The sequence below is a fragment of the Rhinichthys klamathensis genome, unplaced genomic scaffold (genome assembly GCF_029890125.1).
Source record: "Rhinichthys klamathensis goyatoka isolate OS25496 unplaced genomic scaffold, OSU_Roscu_1.1 h1tg000243l_1, whole genome shotgun sequence".
Classification (NCBI taxonomy): domain Eukaryota; kingdom Metazoa; phylum Chordata; class Actinopteri; order Cypriniformes; family Leuciscidae; genus Rhinichthys; species Rhinichthys klamathensis.
Genome location: NW_026606765.1, coordinates 1,365,857 through 1,385,164, shown reverse-complemented (window position 1 = coordinate 1,385,164; position 19,308 = coordinate 1,365,857). Strand labels below are relative to the sequence as shown.

General features: G+C 40.0%; 1 protein-coding gene across 5 annotated transcripts in view; it reads left to right on the top strand.

Annotated features, from left to right (window-relative positions):
* The window catches only part of fat3a (FAT atypical cadherin 3a), a 160,084-nt gene that overhangs the window by 49,813 nt on the left and 90,963 nt on the right, over positions 1 to 19,308 (top strand). For all 5 annotated transcript variants that reach the window (XM_056266010.1, XM_056266008.1, XM_056266009.1 and 2 more), the window contains exon 2: positions 15,897 to 19,236. In XM_056266010.1, the coding sequence (XP_056121985.1) occupies positions 15,915 to 19,236 (3,322 nt within the window). In that variant the 5' untranslated portion in view covers positions 15,897 to 15,914. The remainder of the gene's footprint in view (positions 1 to 15,896; positions 19,237 to 19,308) is intronic.

The window sequence follows — 19,308 nt, the reverse complement described above, 5'->3', positions numbered from 1 at the left end:
ACACGCGCGCGCGCGGTTTAATGGCTATTGCAGACTGTTGACTATAATAAGCTAAATGATTGAGATATTTTACTTTAGCCTCAGGTTATTTGGGTGTTCAGAGCAGACGTGACATAGATAGACCTCGAGTGTGTGTGTGTGTGTCATTTGTTTTTGAATGTAATTGATACTCTTTCTACAACTTACTACCGCAGCAGCCTTTCCATTATATGTAATGAACTTACCAGATTTCCTCACTGTGTGTGTGTGTGTGTGTGTGTGTGTGTGTGTGTGTGCGCGCGCGCATGAGCTATTTGCGATCACACGTATGGAAACTGTCCAGATTGTGTGTATATGCGTGTGTGGCTTGAGTTACTGAATGTCAAAAGGTTTCATAAATGTACAGTTTCCTTTTAATGATGTATGATTTCAAAATGTTATTGCTGTTTAATCAAGACAGTCTGGAACTTTGAATACATCACATGCATATCAGCCTTTTGACATATGTGGATTCAGTTATAGTTTGAGGATAAGCAGTGAAGTAAATCTGACTAAAACTCCCTTTGGAGACATTTTGGGGACGTCTTCATTTGGGAAAACGATTCAATCTTAAATAAATCATATATTTAAGGTTTAGGATTTGTATTTGATTTAGTTTGAGTTAGTCTGTGATTTTATAGCTGCATTATTTGTATATTAGTCTGTGCTATGTCCTCATTTAGATGCGTTTGTGTATAAAACATCACAGAACTGGAGTGTATAAATGTATTTAGTCATGACTATTCAAGACTTTATATGAAGCGTTCGTGTTTGTGTGAAGTGCATAAGTGTGATTTGACAAGCGTGTGAAATTTCAGTTGCTCGCAGCAGCAGTAACAAAGGGAGGATCAGATAGCAGGGAGAAGTAGAGATTGGACTAAAGAAAGAAAGCGAGGAAAAGGAGGTGGAATCCGATCCGCTGGGGGCTGAGATTTCCCATGACGCACTGGGACGGGAAGCTTCTGTGTCTCTGTGTGTGTTCATAATGAGACGCCGCTATAACTGTACGTTATAGATTCTGAGTCAGAAAATATCAATACATCCTCAATTTCGATTCATATGATAATGCAATATATAATAAGATTGTGACGTAATCCATGAGAACATCTCTTGCCATTGTAAAATGGAATGGATTATTCCGTTTATAAAAAGGCTGACAACAATTCGTCCAAGTAATGTAGTTAAGTTGAGTAACTGTAGAAGATTTACTTTTTAGTAACTTTGCAACTAGTCATATTGACAACTTCACTAGAGACCATCCATCCATTCCTCCGTCCATTCATCCGTCCATCTGTCTGTCCATCCATTCCCCGTCCATCCGTCCGTCCATTCATTCCTCCGTCTATTCATCCGTCCATCCATCCATCCATCCATTCCTCCGTCCATTCATCCATCCATCCATCCATCCATCCATTCCTCCGTCCATTCATCCTTCCATCCATCCATCAATTCATCCATTCCTCCATCTGTCCATCCATCCGTCAATCCATCCATCATTCATGTCTATCATTCCATCCTTCCATCCATCCATCTATCAATCCTTCCATCCATCTGTCTATCCACCCACCCATCCATCAATCCATCCATCCATCAGTCAATCCTTCCATCCATCTGTCTATCCTTCCATCCATCCATCTATCAATCCTTCAATCTATCTGTCTATCCACCCATCCATCAATCCATCCATCCATCAGTCAATCCATCCATCCATCAGTCAATCCTTCCATCCATCTGTCTATCCTTCCATCCATTCATTGTTCTATCCATCCATCCATCATCCGTCTGTCTGTCCATCCATTGTTCTGTCCACCCATCCATCCATCATTCCGTTGTTCTGTCCATCTATCCATTATATGTCCGTCTGTCCATCCATTGTTCTGTCCATCCATCATCCATCATCCATTGTTCTGTCCATCCATTCATCCATTCATTCTTCCTTCCATCCATTGTTCTATCCATCCTTTCATCCATCCATTCATTGTTCTGTCCACCCTTCCATCTATTCAGATTATTCTGTCCATCCTCCTTCCATCCATTCATCCATTGTTCTGTCCATCCTTTCATCCATCCATCATTCTGTCCATCCTTCCATCATCAATCCTTCCATCAATCCATCTGTCTATCCACCCATCCATCAATCCTTCCATCAATCCATCCATCCATCCATCTGTCAATCCGTCCATACATCTGTCTATCCGTCCATCCATCTGTCTATCCATCCAGCCATTGTTCTGTCTATCCTTCCATCCATCCATTGTTCTATCCATCCATCCATCATCTGTCCGTCTGTCCAGCCATTGTTCTGTCCATCCTTCCTTCCATCCATTCATCCATTGGTCTGTCCTTCAATTCGATAGACAGCATGACCTTAAAACCTTCAAACTTCGAGCTTTTTTAAAAACTACTTTAAACTTTTTAGCGAACATCAAAGTTTGTCTAGACAAACCTTTTTTTTATCTGGTTGTTTAAAAAAATCTCTCTGCAGAGGTTAATGACATTAATCAACTTAAATCCTTAATTATTGTATTTTCTTCATCTACAGCAGCACAAATGTTCCACACCTGCTGTATATTAAGTATGTTTTTGTAAGATTTTTACACCACATTAATATTTTTCTTTAAGAAATAGAGTGAAATAATTTGACAGGGAGAAGTAGAGAGAAACTAGAAAAACAGAACAGCTTGCAGTTATTAATTACGAAAATTACAGTCTGCTCTTTTTTTTAACCTCATTATAACGCAGACACATTTTAGGCAAATTTCCAGAAGCAAATCCTTGATTTTAAGGCAGCGCTCCGAAAGGCGAATGCTAATAAAATGCATATAAGATGTAAATATTGCACACAAACTCAGTGTGAAAGGTAAATTTGCTTGGGAATTTATGTGCAGGCCAACTTTGATCTCACAGCGTGAAGATTCTGCATAATAACAAGCTCCTAACGGAAAGTGGGCGTGGTCTGTTGCCGGGGTCTCTCAGGGGGCCAATCAAATCACAACAGTGTTTTGTCAGCCAATAAGCAGTGCCGTGATAACAGCCAATGAGGCCTCTGGTGACCACAATTAAAAACACAAAAGGAGAATTCCTCCAGTGAGAGTTTGTGCGTGCTTATGCAGTCAAACACGTTTCCATATCTCTCTCTCTCTCTCTCTCTCTCACACACACACACACACACACTGCAATATTTCTTTACTGCAGGGCAAATGAAGAAGAAAAACGGCTCCTGCTAAGAGAAATAGTACTGCTTTCTTTTTCTGGGTCCCTCTTCTGTGGTTTCTCTGCTCTCATTCCCCTTTTCCTTCACTCATTCTCGGTCATCTCTCGCTCCTTTTTTTTTCTTTCATTGTCACATTCTGATCCTTCCTGTGCTCTCATTTTCTTTTATCACACAATGTCTCTCCTCCTTATAACTCCCTCGTTCCCTGTGCTCTTCTCACTCTTTTCTTGAAACTCGAATCCCACCATCTCTCACAACACAACACAACACAGAAAAGAGACCACAATGCAATAATGGTATAATTTCAGTATTATTTATATACTATTGCATTTAATATTTTGAATGAGCTTTTATTTTAATATTTTCAGTTTTCATTTTAGTGTTAGATACGTCTTGGCAATTTTGTTGTAATAATAGAAACAAAATTCAATGAAATAAAATATTACAAATATAAACTAGCAAAATAAAATATATCATGTATAAAAAATAAGATAATATAAGCAATAATAACATAAGCAATAATAAAACAAAAATGCTTGATATAAAATAAAATAAAATATTACTTTAACTTTAACTTATTTTATTTTCAGTTAGTTGTCAAGGCAACATTTCTAATTTTCATTTTAGTTTTGTGTTATACAAGTTTAGCAAAAACAAAACTGCACAATGGAGCATTAATCCAGTAGAAAACAGCACAGCACGCATAACACAATATAACAACTCAATACAACAACACAATAGTGATACATTATCCAGTAGAATAGGAAACAGACCAACACAATAATGCACAACACAACTTTTTGTGGTCACTCTGTTGGTGGGACAGTGAAGGACGGTTTGGACGGTTCCTGGCAGCTGTTCAGGATCTCTCTCTCTCTCTCTCTCTCTCTCTCTCTCTCTCTCTCTCTCTCTCTCTCTCTCTCTCTCTCTCTCTCTCTCTCTCTCTCTCTCTCTGTCTGTTATATTGTGCTCTTTTTTCCTCATCTTTGTCTTTTTGCTCTCTGTTCTTCCATTACAGCAGAGCTGACATGCTCTCTGGGGGTTCAGCATATGAGCTATCCTTCCCTGTGTGTGTGTGTGTGTATGATGAACTAACTCTCCTGACCGCCTCAGGATCACGTCTCAGAGGATTTCTGGTCAGAAGGAAGATTCTCTGTCAGTTCTCTCTCTCTCTCTCTCTCTCTCTCTCTCTCTCTCTCTCTCTCTCTCTCTCTCTCTCTCTCTCTCTCTCTCTCTCTCTCTCTCTCTCTCTCTCTCTCTCTCTCTCTCTCTCTCTCTCTCTCTCTCTCTCTCTATCGCCTCAGCTCTGTAAAGGAGAGAAGTAGGTCGTCTGAAGTGTGTTTATGTGTGAGTGTGTGATAGTGAATGTATTGTTATTCCAGCAGCACGCTGAGTTTTTGTGCAGGTGTGTAAGAGATTTATGGTGTCACAGTTCATATATGTGTGTGTGTGCGCGCATGTGTGTGTGTGCGTGTGTGTGTGTGTGTGTAGAGGACTGTCTTTGTGACTGAATCTCAGATTTCTACTCACAACAACACCGAGATCTAATCACATCCAACAGAATCTCACTGTTCACAACTCAACATAGTCCAGCACAACAAAGCTCAGATCAACTCAACATCGTACGTAATCTTTATTTTACTTTACTTTACTTTACTTTACTTTTTATTTTATTTATTTTTTTATGTATTTTATTTGTATTATTTCATAGGTTATCTTACTTTTTTATATTATATATTTTATTAGTTAATATTTTATTTAATTATTTTATTGCTTATGTTATTTTATTTAATATATATATATATATATATATATATATATATATTAAATAAAATAAGCAATAAAAAAATAAAATAAAATATTAACTAATAAAAAACGAATATATGTATTTTATTTTATTGTGTTTTATTTTATTTTTACCAGTAGACAAAGATTTGAATTTTACCAAAAAGAAAAATGTTCTAAATAAAATAAAATAAAAATTATTATTATTATTATTTGTGCAAAATATTTTAGTCTTTTTTTATGAATCTAAGTTAAACTTGAATAAATGACTTAAATGACTCTTTATTATGTTTTCACAGATTACGAACAAAACCGTAATTTGCTATTTACAATTATTTCTATAACAGTTAGACGTTAGCCAAAATTCACAATCATCACTGGTCTACAATAACACAACACAACCAAACACAAGCTCTATAATAAAAGCTCTATAATACAGGCATTCCTTTTAAAAGCAATCACAGAGCGGGTGTCAGCATTACGCTCTGCACTTCAGCATAGAGTAACTCAACTCTAACAATGATACACTACCAGCTGCACTTCGCATTTCTATCCATAACAACTCCCAGAGAGCATCTGTGTCTATATCATTAAGTCTCCCACCAACAGAGCTTGAAAACTTCTCTGCGTTTCATTTCATCAGTGCAGGTTTTCTCATCCACAGCTCGATTTGAAATCTTGACGGCTTACATTACTTTTCCATATTTACTAGCGTCTTAAAACTTTAATATACGAATCCTCCTACTCCTCATTAATAAATACTACTAGTTACACCAGGAGTCGTGTTTTTGCGAAGTGCAGATTTGTACGCTGAAATCTTTTTTACTTTGGGCTTGTTTGTTTGAGCACGTTTTTTGCGTCAGTGGCGACGTTGGCACAAAGTAAAATATTAAAGGACAGAGGTTGCTTTACATGCTAAGGAGAAGTGGTGTGCCTGTGACACACACCGCCGCTGGACTAGAAACACAGAAATGATGGTGTCTGCATGCTTCATGATTGATGTTTAATATAACCTTGAGCGTTCACACGCTCCTCCGTGTCAGCAGGGTTCGGTTCACACTGTGCCTATTATTCACGCAGAGATACAGATGACAGAAACTATCTCGTTTTGGAAACTGTAACACAAAAAAAAAATGTTCACGCTGTCTGAATCGCACATTGTTTCATTTTTATGTTTCCGTAAGTCTTGTACCTCTTTGCACAGTCTCTGTTTGTTACAGATGTTGTTTTATTTAGCTTTATGTGTACATACATTTCGAACATAAAGCTGAGACAGAGAGGAAAAGTCTTGGAAAATCAGCTTATTCAAAGTACTTTTACCTCAAGTTATAAAGCAAGATAAAGAAGAAGTTGACTTGGGCAGACTTTTAAAGCGGTGAGATTAACATTTGTGAAGGAACATTCGCAAGGCTCCTCTGTTGTAAAACTATTGTAAATTGTTGTAAAACTCGGATGGCAGTTAATTCATGCTGGAGCGAGGGAGTTGTGGCATAATTTCATTCATACAGGCAACATTGTACACCCTCCAACTAATGGCTGTCACTCCTCCGCTAATTGTTTTAATATCGGATAGCAGGGCCTTTTTACGAGACTTGCAAATTGGTCCAATGATGGCCTGAAGTGAAGCTGAATTGAAGAGGATTGTGTAGATAAGATGTGATGATTCTGGAGTTTATGTGGTGTTACGTCCCTGTGGTTCCGCGTATGTGTTTTCTTTTGGTTTCTCTTTCTCTGCTATCACCTTCTTAGGTGTGCGTCCTCACTCATCTGCTGTTGGCTGGGAGAGATGTCAATCATCATTACATCGTGACGTCATCTCCTTCCCGCCGCCTATCAAGTTCAACACTCGAGTTTAAAGGGAAGCGGGAGAGGAACGCATGTCGGCTTGCTTTCTTTTCTGTCGCTTTGCTTGCCGCCTTTGTGTTTATTTTCCGTTACAGATATTGTCCTGTTGTTTTTTCTTTCTGCCATGACGGCGTGTTTTGAGATTACCAAGTGTAATGTGTTCTGCCATGACGGCGTGTTTTGAGATTACCAAGTGTAATGTGTTTTGCCATGACGGCGTGTTCTGAGATTGCTAAGAGTAATGTGTTCTGCCATGATGGCGTGTTTTGAGGTTACCAAGAGAAATTCGGACAGGTAATATGTCACGTGACGTACACAAAGCAACACTTAGCAAACTCGATGTATACAAACCCCAGGTAGGGAAGTGAACGCCACCCATGGATGTTTTGTTATTAGTTAGAACAGCTAGAGAGGGCGCTTAGGCGCTGAAGATTACTGTCTTTTCTTTTCTTTTTGTTATTAGTTAGTAAGAGGTTGGGACTAGATAGTCGGAGTTTGTTTTGTTTCTTTCTTTTATTTGGCGTCACTATTTATGTCCTTATTCTCTTGGGTTGTTTATTTTTTTGAACTCTCAATCTGTTTATATTTTGTTTATTTTCTTGGTGTCCACAAATATATTTATCATCATTATTATTATTGTCCATCTTTTGCATTTACACTTCAAGTACAATAAACCGTACTTTATTTTCTTTCATAATACTTTGTTGTGTCGTCTCTTGCCACCTTAAATACACCATCTTCTGGTCACGACCTCAATGTTGCCCCTTTAAAGACCTTTTGTCTAAGGGTGCGTAACAGTGGGAAAAAAGCAGAGTGTTGATTTCATATGCATTGGGAATGTGTTGTTTCTAGTGTTCAAGTCTTTACCTCAATGCAGTGTTGTGAAAACCAGCTCTTTCAAGTCTTAAGTTAAAGTCCCCATGTGTTGAAAATCAAGCTTTTAATGTTGTTTATATGTCTATGTGGTGTTTTTAATATGCTTTAAGACAAACTATGTTCAAATTCATAAGTCAACACCATTGCTGAGTATTTTCTCCTTAAAACTGACAGTCTCAAAGACACGGTTTGAAATCGCTGGTGTTTCTGACGTCACAAACTACCTTGTAACCAATCAGGTCAACGTGTGATCGTCAACGAGTGGATCTCTGAGCTGGAGTGAGTGAGTGGAGGCGGGGCTAATCTGGATATTCATAGAACCGCGTATACTAAATGAGGCAAGGGTGTAGAGTTACATTCAAGCTATTTTAAGGCATCAAGAATTTGTTTTCAAGGAAAGCAAACGTTTAAATATGTCATTTTGGTCAGGGCCCCGGGACTGGTACCGGTCCGTGGGTCATTTGGTACCGGGCCGCACAGAAAGAATAAATAACTTGCATTATTTCCGTTTTATTTATTCACGCATTTACCTGTTCACATATCGCGTCTTTTGCGCGCTCAAGTTCGTTATTTCAAATGTAGGCGCGCGGTATGCGCGCTCATAATGGAAGCGACGCGCTCGTTTTTTCGAGCCCAGTCTCATCCCAAGACGTCATATGACTGACGCTTTTGACCATACGTCAACATCAGACGTTTTAGGGTACCCTTTAACGTCAGTTAGATGACGCTATCTAATCCTAACCCTACCCCAGACCTAAACCTACCCGCGTCATCTAACTGACGCTAAAGGTAAAGCGTCAGGTAGATGACGCCCTAGGATCGTCATCTAACTGACGTTAAAGGGTACCCTAAAACGTCGGATGTTGACGTATGGTCAAAAGCGTCAGTCATATGACGTCTTGGGATGAGACTGTGTTATTTTTTCCAAGCGAGTCCGCGCCGCATTCGAGATAAGAACTTATCTCAACTTTTCAGGATGCCGCAAGCGCACCGTAGGTCACGTGACAAGAACGTGAATGACAAGAATCATCTTCAACACTGTAAACTGCTGCACTAGTAGGCCTAGTTACTAGTAAAAAATATTTTTACTAAAAATTTTAATGCTCACAACTGATTCCTTGTTAAATCCATCATTGTTTATACAGAATTGTTCTATATTCTATATATAAATTTGTATGTGTTTGCTATTTCTGGCGTTTTATGACCACTTCAGTTATAGTCTAACCTCAGACAAATGCAGAGCCGTTGCGCAGGAGAGATAGTTTCACGGCAGAAGCTCTGTTTGCTGATGCTTGGGACAACTTTTCTTAAAATATAATCAAACTGCTCCTTGTCCACTCTGAAATAGGCTTTGAACCTCCCATTCTCCAGGCGGAGCTCCTGAATCAGCTGGTGAAATTCCCCATGGTTTTTGCGTTGTTGTAGTGTCGGGTGCACCCAAACACTGCGGCGTTTTTTTACTCTTCTTAGTAAATAAATCTTGTAACAGAGTTACAGCAAGGGTTTTTCGGTGGTGGAAATCCATTGCTAAAAATTCCCTTGCTGTAACGGAGAGCGCAGCTGATGGTTGCTTAGCAATGACAGACGCCTCCGGAGCGCAACCTCGCGCCTTGCGTTTTCTACGCGTTTTTAGGCGCTATATGTGAATGGCGCCTTATAGGGGGCAGAGAGGATGTTACTCATGTTATGTTGTTGGCGCGATGTTACGAGGACGCTGCTAATAAAGTTGCGAGTAGGCCTACACATTGGATTCACGTTTATTATTATATTTTAAAAAATACCCCAGTTTTTATGCCGGCCGTTTCATTTTATTTTGTTGTATTTATCCGCCACATCTTAAAGGCCGGTCCGTGAAAATATTGTCTGATATTAAACCGGTCCGCGGCGCAAAAAAGGTTGGGGACCGCTGATTTTGGTGATCAAAGATGAGTTTTAAGGGATACAATTATTGACTACAGGGGGACTTTAAGACTGAGACCAGAAGAGGGTTGAGTTTGAGTGAAAACCAACACCAGAAGAAGATCAAGTCATGAGTAAAGAACGAATTCACGTGCTCCAAGATCATGAAAAGATGCTCTTCGACAAGGACTCAAGGCCAATTCCAAGATTTGGGAGCATGTAGACTTAGTCTTGACTCAGACTCAACACTCTTCTGGTCTCTGTCTTGACTTGACTTGACAGTAAGGATGGAAACTTGCTCGCAAGCAGAGACAATTTATATAGAGACATGCCACTTCCTCAATCCTCAATACAACTATATAGGGAAAACCCGTAACGCCAAAGATGGCGGTTGTATGCACATGCCCCGCCCCTCCCGCTGGAAAGCCAATCGTCTGCTTTTAACAGTCAAGCCAGGAAACATGTAAGCCTCTCGTCTGGTTCCACTGACGCATGCGCACAGTTGAGGTTTGCGACAGCGAAGACGAGAACCCTTGCGCATGCGTAGTAAACCTATAACCTGTGGGGAAAAAGGCCTTTTAAACCTTATTTTGGGGCAAAGTCATCAAACTTTTTCAGCGATTTTTATCATATTTTACTGCTGTTTCTATACAAGCAGTTTTTATGTCCTGGTGACCAGTGAAAGTGCAGTTCTGACTCTCTGCCCATTCATTTAGATAGGAGCCTGGTCTTGTTAGTCCGACATAGCTGCCCGGAGGCGTTGCCAAGATGGCGGCCGAGGGGCATGACTTGCCTAAAAGGACTTTGTCGCAAGCCATCGTAATGCTCAAAATGTGAGTGAATCATTCATTTGAATTGGTCTTTTCAATTCAAACCAAATCACAATTCTTGAATGATATTAGCAAATTAGTGATTGTGGAAATACTTATACTTTTCTGTTACAACTTACTGGAAAAGTAATGGTATTTCAGTGGTCAAACAAATGTGTCATGGAGTAGTATAGATTAATTGTTACATTTAGGTAACATGATTCATTCTTTTGATGAAACCAATAGTTTTTTGGGGATTTACAGCCAACTTTTATTATCTATGAGTATATTACGAAATATAGTGTATAGTGGACAATTTGATATAAGAATGATGCATATATGCATAAAAACGGTCATATTAACCATTGTTCAGCGAATCGCTGTGGACAGAATCCATGCTGACCAACCAAATCTGCTTAGTTTGAAAGTGACTTCTGTGTGATCTATGCTTCATACATCTCTACACAATTGATAGTACACTATGGACATTTTCGCCTGCCAGTTTTTGCTAATGTGGAATCACCTTAAGAGCTTTCTAAAGTTATGGCATGATTTATTGGCATTTTTGGCTATATCAGTATTCAGTCTTGGTTTATGTGAGGGTGTTTCCAAGTTTGAGCACACAATCAAAAAAAAAAAAAAATCTTATGTTTTGATCTCTCTCTTTTTCTCACACATACACTGGATGATGAAGTCCATCAACACCCCCAAAGCTTCACAGTCCTGTACCTCTTTGTGGGTTCGACATTTCATTCGGTAACGTTAGGCATTGTGATGCCATTTAATGTTTGATAATTGTGTTAGCTTACTTGTGCGTAAACAATCTTCTATCGGCTCCTGTTTTATGCAGATCCTCTTCTTCGCTTGTTTTTAGAACCAAAGATTCAACACTATTTCAGAGGGTGCGTAATATCGCCCCCTACCTTATAACAGTCAAACCACGGATTACTTGAAAAAATCCTTAATGGCAGGAAAGCGCTGTGTCATGATGGAAAATATCGTCAGTGCCAGGGAAAGTGAAAATAAGGGTGACCATGACCTGAACGCAACACATTTCTCAACATAAAACGGCACAGCTTAACTCGGCACACCGCAGTGATGCATAATAACGCATCGGACGATAGGGAATCACACAACTTTTCTCTCACACAAACGCACACTTGTACTGCCTTTCTTTGTATTATTCTTATGCATAATACATTCACTCTTCGCTGGTAGCTTTGAACTCACTGTCCTTCTCTCTCTCGCTCACTTTTTCTCTGAGGGCTTTTGCTCTGCTTCTGCAGGTCGCATGATTGCATGAGGGACCACCAAATCACAAACGTCCCCTAAAACATACACACACACACACACACACACACACACTGTGCTTGTTAGCGCTGTCCATTTAGCCGCAGCATGTGTGAAGAAAGCGGGAGTGTGTTTGTGTATGTGTGTGTGTGTATGGGGGGGTCTTTGGCTCAGACTGACAGGACGCTTACAGAAACCAATGCCAGCAGCAATAAAGATCCCGCTTCAATTAATGACACCAAAACAACCACACACACACACAGTTCATCAGAACTCTCTGTTATGGAGTTGGCCATTTGTTCTCCATCCTCTTTGTGACAGAATATTGGATTTGTTGTCATACATAGATAAAAAACACAAACAGTAGCACAAAAACACTTAAATGCACTAGGGATATATATATATATATATATATATATATATACTGTATATCTTTCTGCAGTATCTGTAGTACTGAGTTCCATCTGCCAGTAGCATCAGCTTTATTGTTTAACATTTTTTTATAGATATGGCCTCATCTGGTCAGTTTTTGAAAGCAGCGAAGATGCGTCCTTTGCTGCCTATGATATCCCAGAATCCTGTTTGTTCAGAGTGTGAGTTGATGTAATGAATAATAATGTGTAATGGCAACGCTGACAGTAAATGCATTTATAAATGTCCATTTTTCAGATTCCATTTCTACTGAGAAGCAAGCATTATAGTCATAAAATATTCACTTGGTTATGTCTAAAGCTCACTTGAATTTGTTCTAGATCATTAAACGTGACGTTATGGTGCCTTGGAGGCCTGTCTGAAACCAGAGTCTGTATCTTTCATGCAGAAACACTGTCTGTGAAGTCATTGACTGACTAAGCCCTTTAAATAACAAACAAGGTTTTAGTAAGTAAGTACTCCATGCCAAACATACCCTCTATCCTGTGTTCTTGGATGCCAAGAGGTGGAAATTTGTGTTGCCTGTTCAGAAACGTGTTTTACGGATGCCAGGCATAGCTAAGGAAAACTAATTTGTTTGTTGTTGTTTGGAATGTAAAAACTCACTTTAAACATTGTATTGTATTCGGAATTTCAATATGCTAAGCTAATATGGTTAGCTTCTGAGCTAACTTTTGATGAGATGTTTCATATGGCCATTTATAACGCAAGGAAACACCCTATTAGATGGTAATTTGACTAGGTCATTTCTAATTGGTCAGAATCTCTCCCATGACAACATTTCTCTGGCATTGGTATCAACTACTAAAATGTTGGTATTATTGTGACAGCACTAATACACATACAGGCATTTAGAAGGAGTGCGGCCGTCAGTCCGGCTTTTCTTAACCGCGGAACTGAAGTGAAAGGATCATGGCACGGTCTATAGATATCAGAACATATCACACACACACACTTGTCATTTATAATTCTCTCTGTTATGGAAATGCGCTTTGTTCTACATCACTTCCTCTCTGTTTCTCGGGATATTGGATTGGTTGTCACGTAACGCACACGCATTCAGACGCAGTGGAGCGCTGCGGCTTTTCTTAAACGCAGAGCTGTCAGTGAATGGGTTATAATGCAGTTTACAGATAACAAAATATCAGCAGATAAACACGCTTACAAATATTTTCCGTTAGAAAAGAAAACAAAAAGCGTGACCTTTTCAATGCAGTTTTACTTTAGAGGATGTATTTGTCATATGTGAATGAGCTATATGAGTTCATCAATGTTTCCGCACTGCATTTTGTAAAGCGTGGCTCACAGTATAATACTGTATGTTTTGGTTATGTTTGCGTGACTGCATGAAATATGTGTCATGTAGTTATTTTAGTGTGCAATTGTATTGACAATGGCTTGTCATAATGGCTTTATTGATAATGTTTTGTGCTTATGTGGATAATGGCCTTTTATTGATAATGTGTGGTGTTTTTTGTAGTTAATTAGTGTGTGTGTGTGTGTGTGTGTGTGTGTGTTTGTGCTATGTACCGCTGTGGGATCCAGTATGATCAATAACCTGTACTGATAAAACAGTTGCCAATGTTTTGTTTTTTTCACCTAATAGTAAGAACATACTAAAAATCTTGGCTAATGTTACAAAAGATTGTGTAATTTTTAAAATGTTGATAATGAACGTTCTAATTATGTTTTTAGTGTTTGATTAAAGTTCTCACAATGTTATTTGAAAAAGTTAGTTCAACATTTTTAGTGTAGGCTCATATTGAAGGTCTGATTGCTACTGCTAAAAAATCTATTGCAAAATGTGTATAGTTATAATTATATTATAATAATATAATTAATAATTATTATAATTATTGTTTAACAAATTATCAAAGTAATGTTTTTATTAAGCTGTATATTATGTGACTAGATTCAACAAATTTAGCTAAGTTGCTAGAAGTGAACGTTTTCAGATATGCTAGGTTAACATTCATAAAATTCATTCATAAAAAAGATTGTAAGATTCAATTGAATTGAATTGTTCTCAATTGAAAGTTCTCATACTACTACTAAAAAAAAATGGTAATTTTTTATAGTTCCAATTCTAATTGTTCAATGAGTATTTAAAACAATGTTGACATTTTACCCTATATAAAGCAGTTTTTATATTTGACTACATATTCAATGGCACAATTTGCTAAGTTGCTCATACAAATGTTGAAATGTATAAAAATATATAGACAAGCAAGAACCTCATTTGAAGTTGCTGTACAGCAGTCAAACAGGACATTTTAACATACCAATAACCAAAACTGAACATTCAGAAAATGTTTTTGAATATCTTTTTTTTTTGTTTTAGCTATGTTGCTGTGATAGTGTTTAAGTGTACAGTATGCACGGCCGTGTTTGTGTTGGGCTTATGATATGCATTTTTATTTTGTTGTGTAAAGTCTCCGGCCAGCTGAGCCTGAGATTTGGTCAGTTTAAACAAGGCTTTAGGGCAGACAAGATGCTGTTTGCGTACTGAACCTTGACTGCTCCAAAATGCCTGCTGGTTTTAATCTGACAGCCTGTCTGTCAGTGTATGTGGACACAAAGAGAGAGAAAAAGAGTGTGACAGAGAAAGAACCGAGAGAAATAAAATAAGCTGATCTCTGCATTTTGTGTGTGTGTGTGTGTGTCTTTTCCAATTTGTGGGACTGAGTTGGTGAGGGTGTTGTAGGATATCATTAGAGGTGGAAAGGGGTGTGTGTGTGTGTGTGCAGAGTCATGTGTGGGCTGACCACAGCAACTTCATTCTTTGTGTGTATATTTTGTGTATCCATGTGTGTTTTTGTGTGGGCAAAAGTTGGACACTGTGTGTGTGCATGGTAAGGTCAGTGTTGGCACTTTTGTGGACTGGAACACATCCTAACTGTCCCGCAGGGCACACACAAAACAATCAGTGTTTTAAAACAAGAGTTGACAAACCATAAACACACACACACACACTTGCAAAACGCCTTACTTGCAAACACAAACTCACAAACAATACAAATTGAGAAAGTACCCTAGACTGCTATTGTTTTGGTATTTTAATTATAACTGCTAATTATAACTTACCCTAAACAAACCCTTACCTTCAAAAAAAATTATTTATTGGATTTATGAATAATCTTTCCAATTTAGGTACCCAAAGGGTTTCAGATTTAGCTAACTTCTTGGGACTATTTTGTTAGATAAGTATAGCTAAGTAAACCCACACACACAGACTTCCTCTCCAGCAGCACTTTATCATACCCAGTATATTGCTGAATCCACAACATTTTGTCCTTTCTCAAGAGCTTTTTTAAAACCATGTCATATAATGAGTGTGTGTGTGTGTGTGTGTGTGTGTGACGGGTTGTATTTTTGATTTTTCGTTCTCTATAATTATTTTGTTCCTGACTTGCATTCTCCTGCTTTTTTTCTTCTTCTTCTGTGTGGATTGTGTGTGTAAGTGAATTTTCCTGAATTGCATCCTCCTGGTTTTTCTGTAGTATATAATTGTGTGTCAGTGTCCATTTTGAGACCTGGGTAGTGATGTCATTCGGCTTGCGGTTGCACCAGCCCTTCTATGGTACACAACTTCCTTTGCTCGTATTTGGATCTTTTTGACTGATCCCTAGTGATCTCTGAGCTTTAGATATGAAAGGTCAGGTTGTGTGCTGTCATGTCATTTGCTCTGCCTAATGCATTTTTCTCTTTTTTTTTTTCTCTGTCCCCAGGATGGGTTTGGTGATGGGATGGCAGTGAGCATGGCCCTTTGGGCAGGCATATGGGCCATTCTCCTACAATTGGCCCTCTTGCTTTTCTTCTCTCTGCCTCCAGGCCACTGCCAAGGTGAAAGATCCCGCCTACAGTTTACTCAACCACTGTACCATGCGTCGGTCTACGAGAACTCAGCCGCCCGCACCTACGCCGCCAGCAAGGTGCGCATGGGCGTCCCTCTCCAGTATCACTCCTGGGAGGTGAGGTACCGCATCACCTCTGGGGACGAGGAAGGATTCTTCAAGGCCGAGGAGTACACTCTGGGTGATTTCTGCTTCCTGCGGATACGAACCAAAGGAGGAAATGCTGCCATCTTAAACCGTGAAGTTCAGGACAACTACTTGTTGACAGTGAAAGCTTCCATTAAGGGGGATACACTAGAGGCCTGGACTAAAGTTAGTGTGCAGGTGTTGGATATGAACGACCTTCGACCACTTTTCTCCCCTACCACGTATTCGGTTACCATTGCAGAAAGCACACCCCTACGCACCAGCATAGCTCAGGTCACTGCCACGGATGCAGACATAGGATCGAACGGAGAGTTCTATTACTTTTTCAAGGAGCGAATGGAGCTGTTCGCTGTGCACCCAACTAGCGGAGTTGTTTCTCTCAGTGGGAAGCTGGATGTCGACACTCAAAGCCGCTATGATCTTGAGATCCAGGCTGTGGACCGGGGAATGAAGCTCTATGGGAATAACGGTGTAAGCAGTACAGCCAAACTTTTTGTTCATGTAGAACGGATTAATGAGCATGTGCCCACACTGAGTGTTGTAACATTATCACCTGTATGGACTGAGAAGTCCCCTGTCGTAGCTGTGATCACCATAGAGGATCTTGACGATGGGGCAAATGGAGAGATTGAGACAGTGAGCATTGTGGCTGGGGATCTTCTTGAGCTCTTCAGCATTGAAAGGACAGAGGTACCAAGTAAAGAAATGGTGGACGAGGAAGTTAGTCAGACAGGATCTAATGAGTTTGTCATTCGTGCAACAGAGCAAATCAACTGGGACAGCTATCCATTTGGACTAAACCTCAGCTTACAGGCTCGGGACCGTGGAACACCTCAAAAGTTATCTGCAGTGCACATGATGCACTTACGACTGTCACGACCAGCCCCGGCAGAAGTCATATTTCAGAAGGATGAATATGAGGTTCTTTTGAGTGAAGTTGCCCCTCCTGGAACTGTTGTGGAGGCTGTGAAACTCCAGCCAGAGCCAGATGATGCGGAGTACATCCTGACCCCATCTGCTGATTCAGGGTTCTTCAGTATCAACACCATGACAGGTGTCATCAGCACGGCACGTTGGCTCACCCAACTCACACAGGAAGTATTTGAGCTAGAGGTCTTAGAAGTAGACAGTAACCTTAGGGTCAAGGTTAGAGTCATTCTTGAGGATGCCAATGATAATGCACCTTTATTTGCTCAACAGTCTTATGAGGTATTTGTCAATGAAAGTGTTGCCGTAGGCACTACTGTTGTTGTGGTGACTGCTTCTGATGGTGACCATGGGGAAAACGGGTACATTACATACAGCATGGCTAGCTTGACACCATTACCATTTAATGTGCAGCAGTTCACCGGAGCAGTCACGACGACACAGGAGCTGGACTTTGAATCATCTCTAGAGAGTTTTAGTTTTGTGATTCGTGCTTCTGACTGGGGTTCCCCATATAGGCGTGAAAGTGAAGTCAATGTCACTGTGCACCTAGAGAATGTTAATGATAACAAACCACTATTTGAGAAAGTGGCCTGTGTTGGCATAATCTCTCGAGACCTTCCGGTAGGTGAGGTCATCACCACAATGTCTGCCATAGACATTGATGAGCTAGAGCTAGTTAAATACAAGATTCTCTCAGGGAATGAGCGAGGGTACTTTGACTTAAACCCTGATTCTGGTGTCATGACCTTACACCACTCACTGAACACTGTGGCACCAAAAAACTCCTTCAATCTAAAAATTACTGCCACAGATGGAGAACACTTCTCTGATCCTATGTTTGTAAACATATCAGTAGTGCAGGGGAAGATACCGCCCAAGAGCTTTAGTTGTACTGAAACAAGAGTAGCCCAACGACTAGCTGAGAAACTTCTGAAGAAATCCAAAGCTAGCAGTAAACCCAAAATAGAAGAAGGCTTTATTGACCTGTTCTCTGTTAACCGTCAATCACCTCAATTCGACAAATCCTTCCCAACGGACATCACTGTGCGTGAGGATGTAGAAGTTGGCATGAGTGTGTTTCAGGTAAAAGCCTTTGATGGTGATACTGGGTTCAATGGACAACTCTTATATGCCATAGCTGATGGCAACACAGACAGTTGTTTTACTATTGGAATTCTGAATGGTATAATAAGCATCTTCCTTCCTCTTGACCGTGAAAAGACTGACCGCTACCTTCTAAACATCACACTGTACGATTTAGGCCAACCACAAAAATCCACCTGGCGGCTTCTTACAGTTTACATAGGAGACGCAAATGACAATGCACCTCAATTTCTTCAAGATGGTGGGTACCAAGCCCGCATTCCCGAAAACACTCCTATTGGTACCGAAGTAATTCAAGTGGAAGCTACTGACAAAGATCAAGGTCTCAATGGGGAGATCCAGTATTCTCTACTCACCAGCACATCACAGTTTGGCATTAACAGCTCCAGTGGGATTGTGTATGTTGCAGGTCAGCTGGACCGAGAGTTAGTTCCCTTCTTCGTATTAAAAGTGGAAGCACGAGATCGAGCAGAGCGAGCAGCCCAACAGTTTTCTGTTGCAACACTTAAAATATCACTCGAGGATGTTAATGATTGTCCACCTGCCTTTATCCCAAGTGTCGTCAGTGCCCGTGCACTAGAAGACCTTCCAGTGGGCACTGTCATTGCCTGGTTGGACACACAAGACCCTGACCTTGGACTTGGAGGGCAGGTGCGATACTCACTTGCTAATGACTATGATGGCCGTTTTGAGGTCGACAAGACTAGCGGTGCCCTTCGTCTTACCAAGGAGCTGGATTACGAAACTCAACAGTTTTTCAACCTAACAGTTCGAGCAAAGGACAAAGGCCGACCTGTTTCACTCCTGTCGGTTAGCTTTGTTGAACTGGAGGTTGTGGATGTCAACGAAAACCTGTATCCACCATATTTCTCAAATTTCGCCATGAATGGATCAGTAAAAGAAAGCGTTCGGATCGGGACTTCCGTGCTCCAGGTCTCTGCACGGGATGACGACACAGGAAGGGACGGCGAGGTGCAGTATTCCATTCGTGACGGCAGTGGTCTCGGAAGATTCACCATTGATGAAGAAACAGGTATGTGTTGATTTAAAAAATTTTAATGTTTAATTTCATTCAGCACTCAAAAGGGCTGCCAATTTTGTTAAA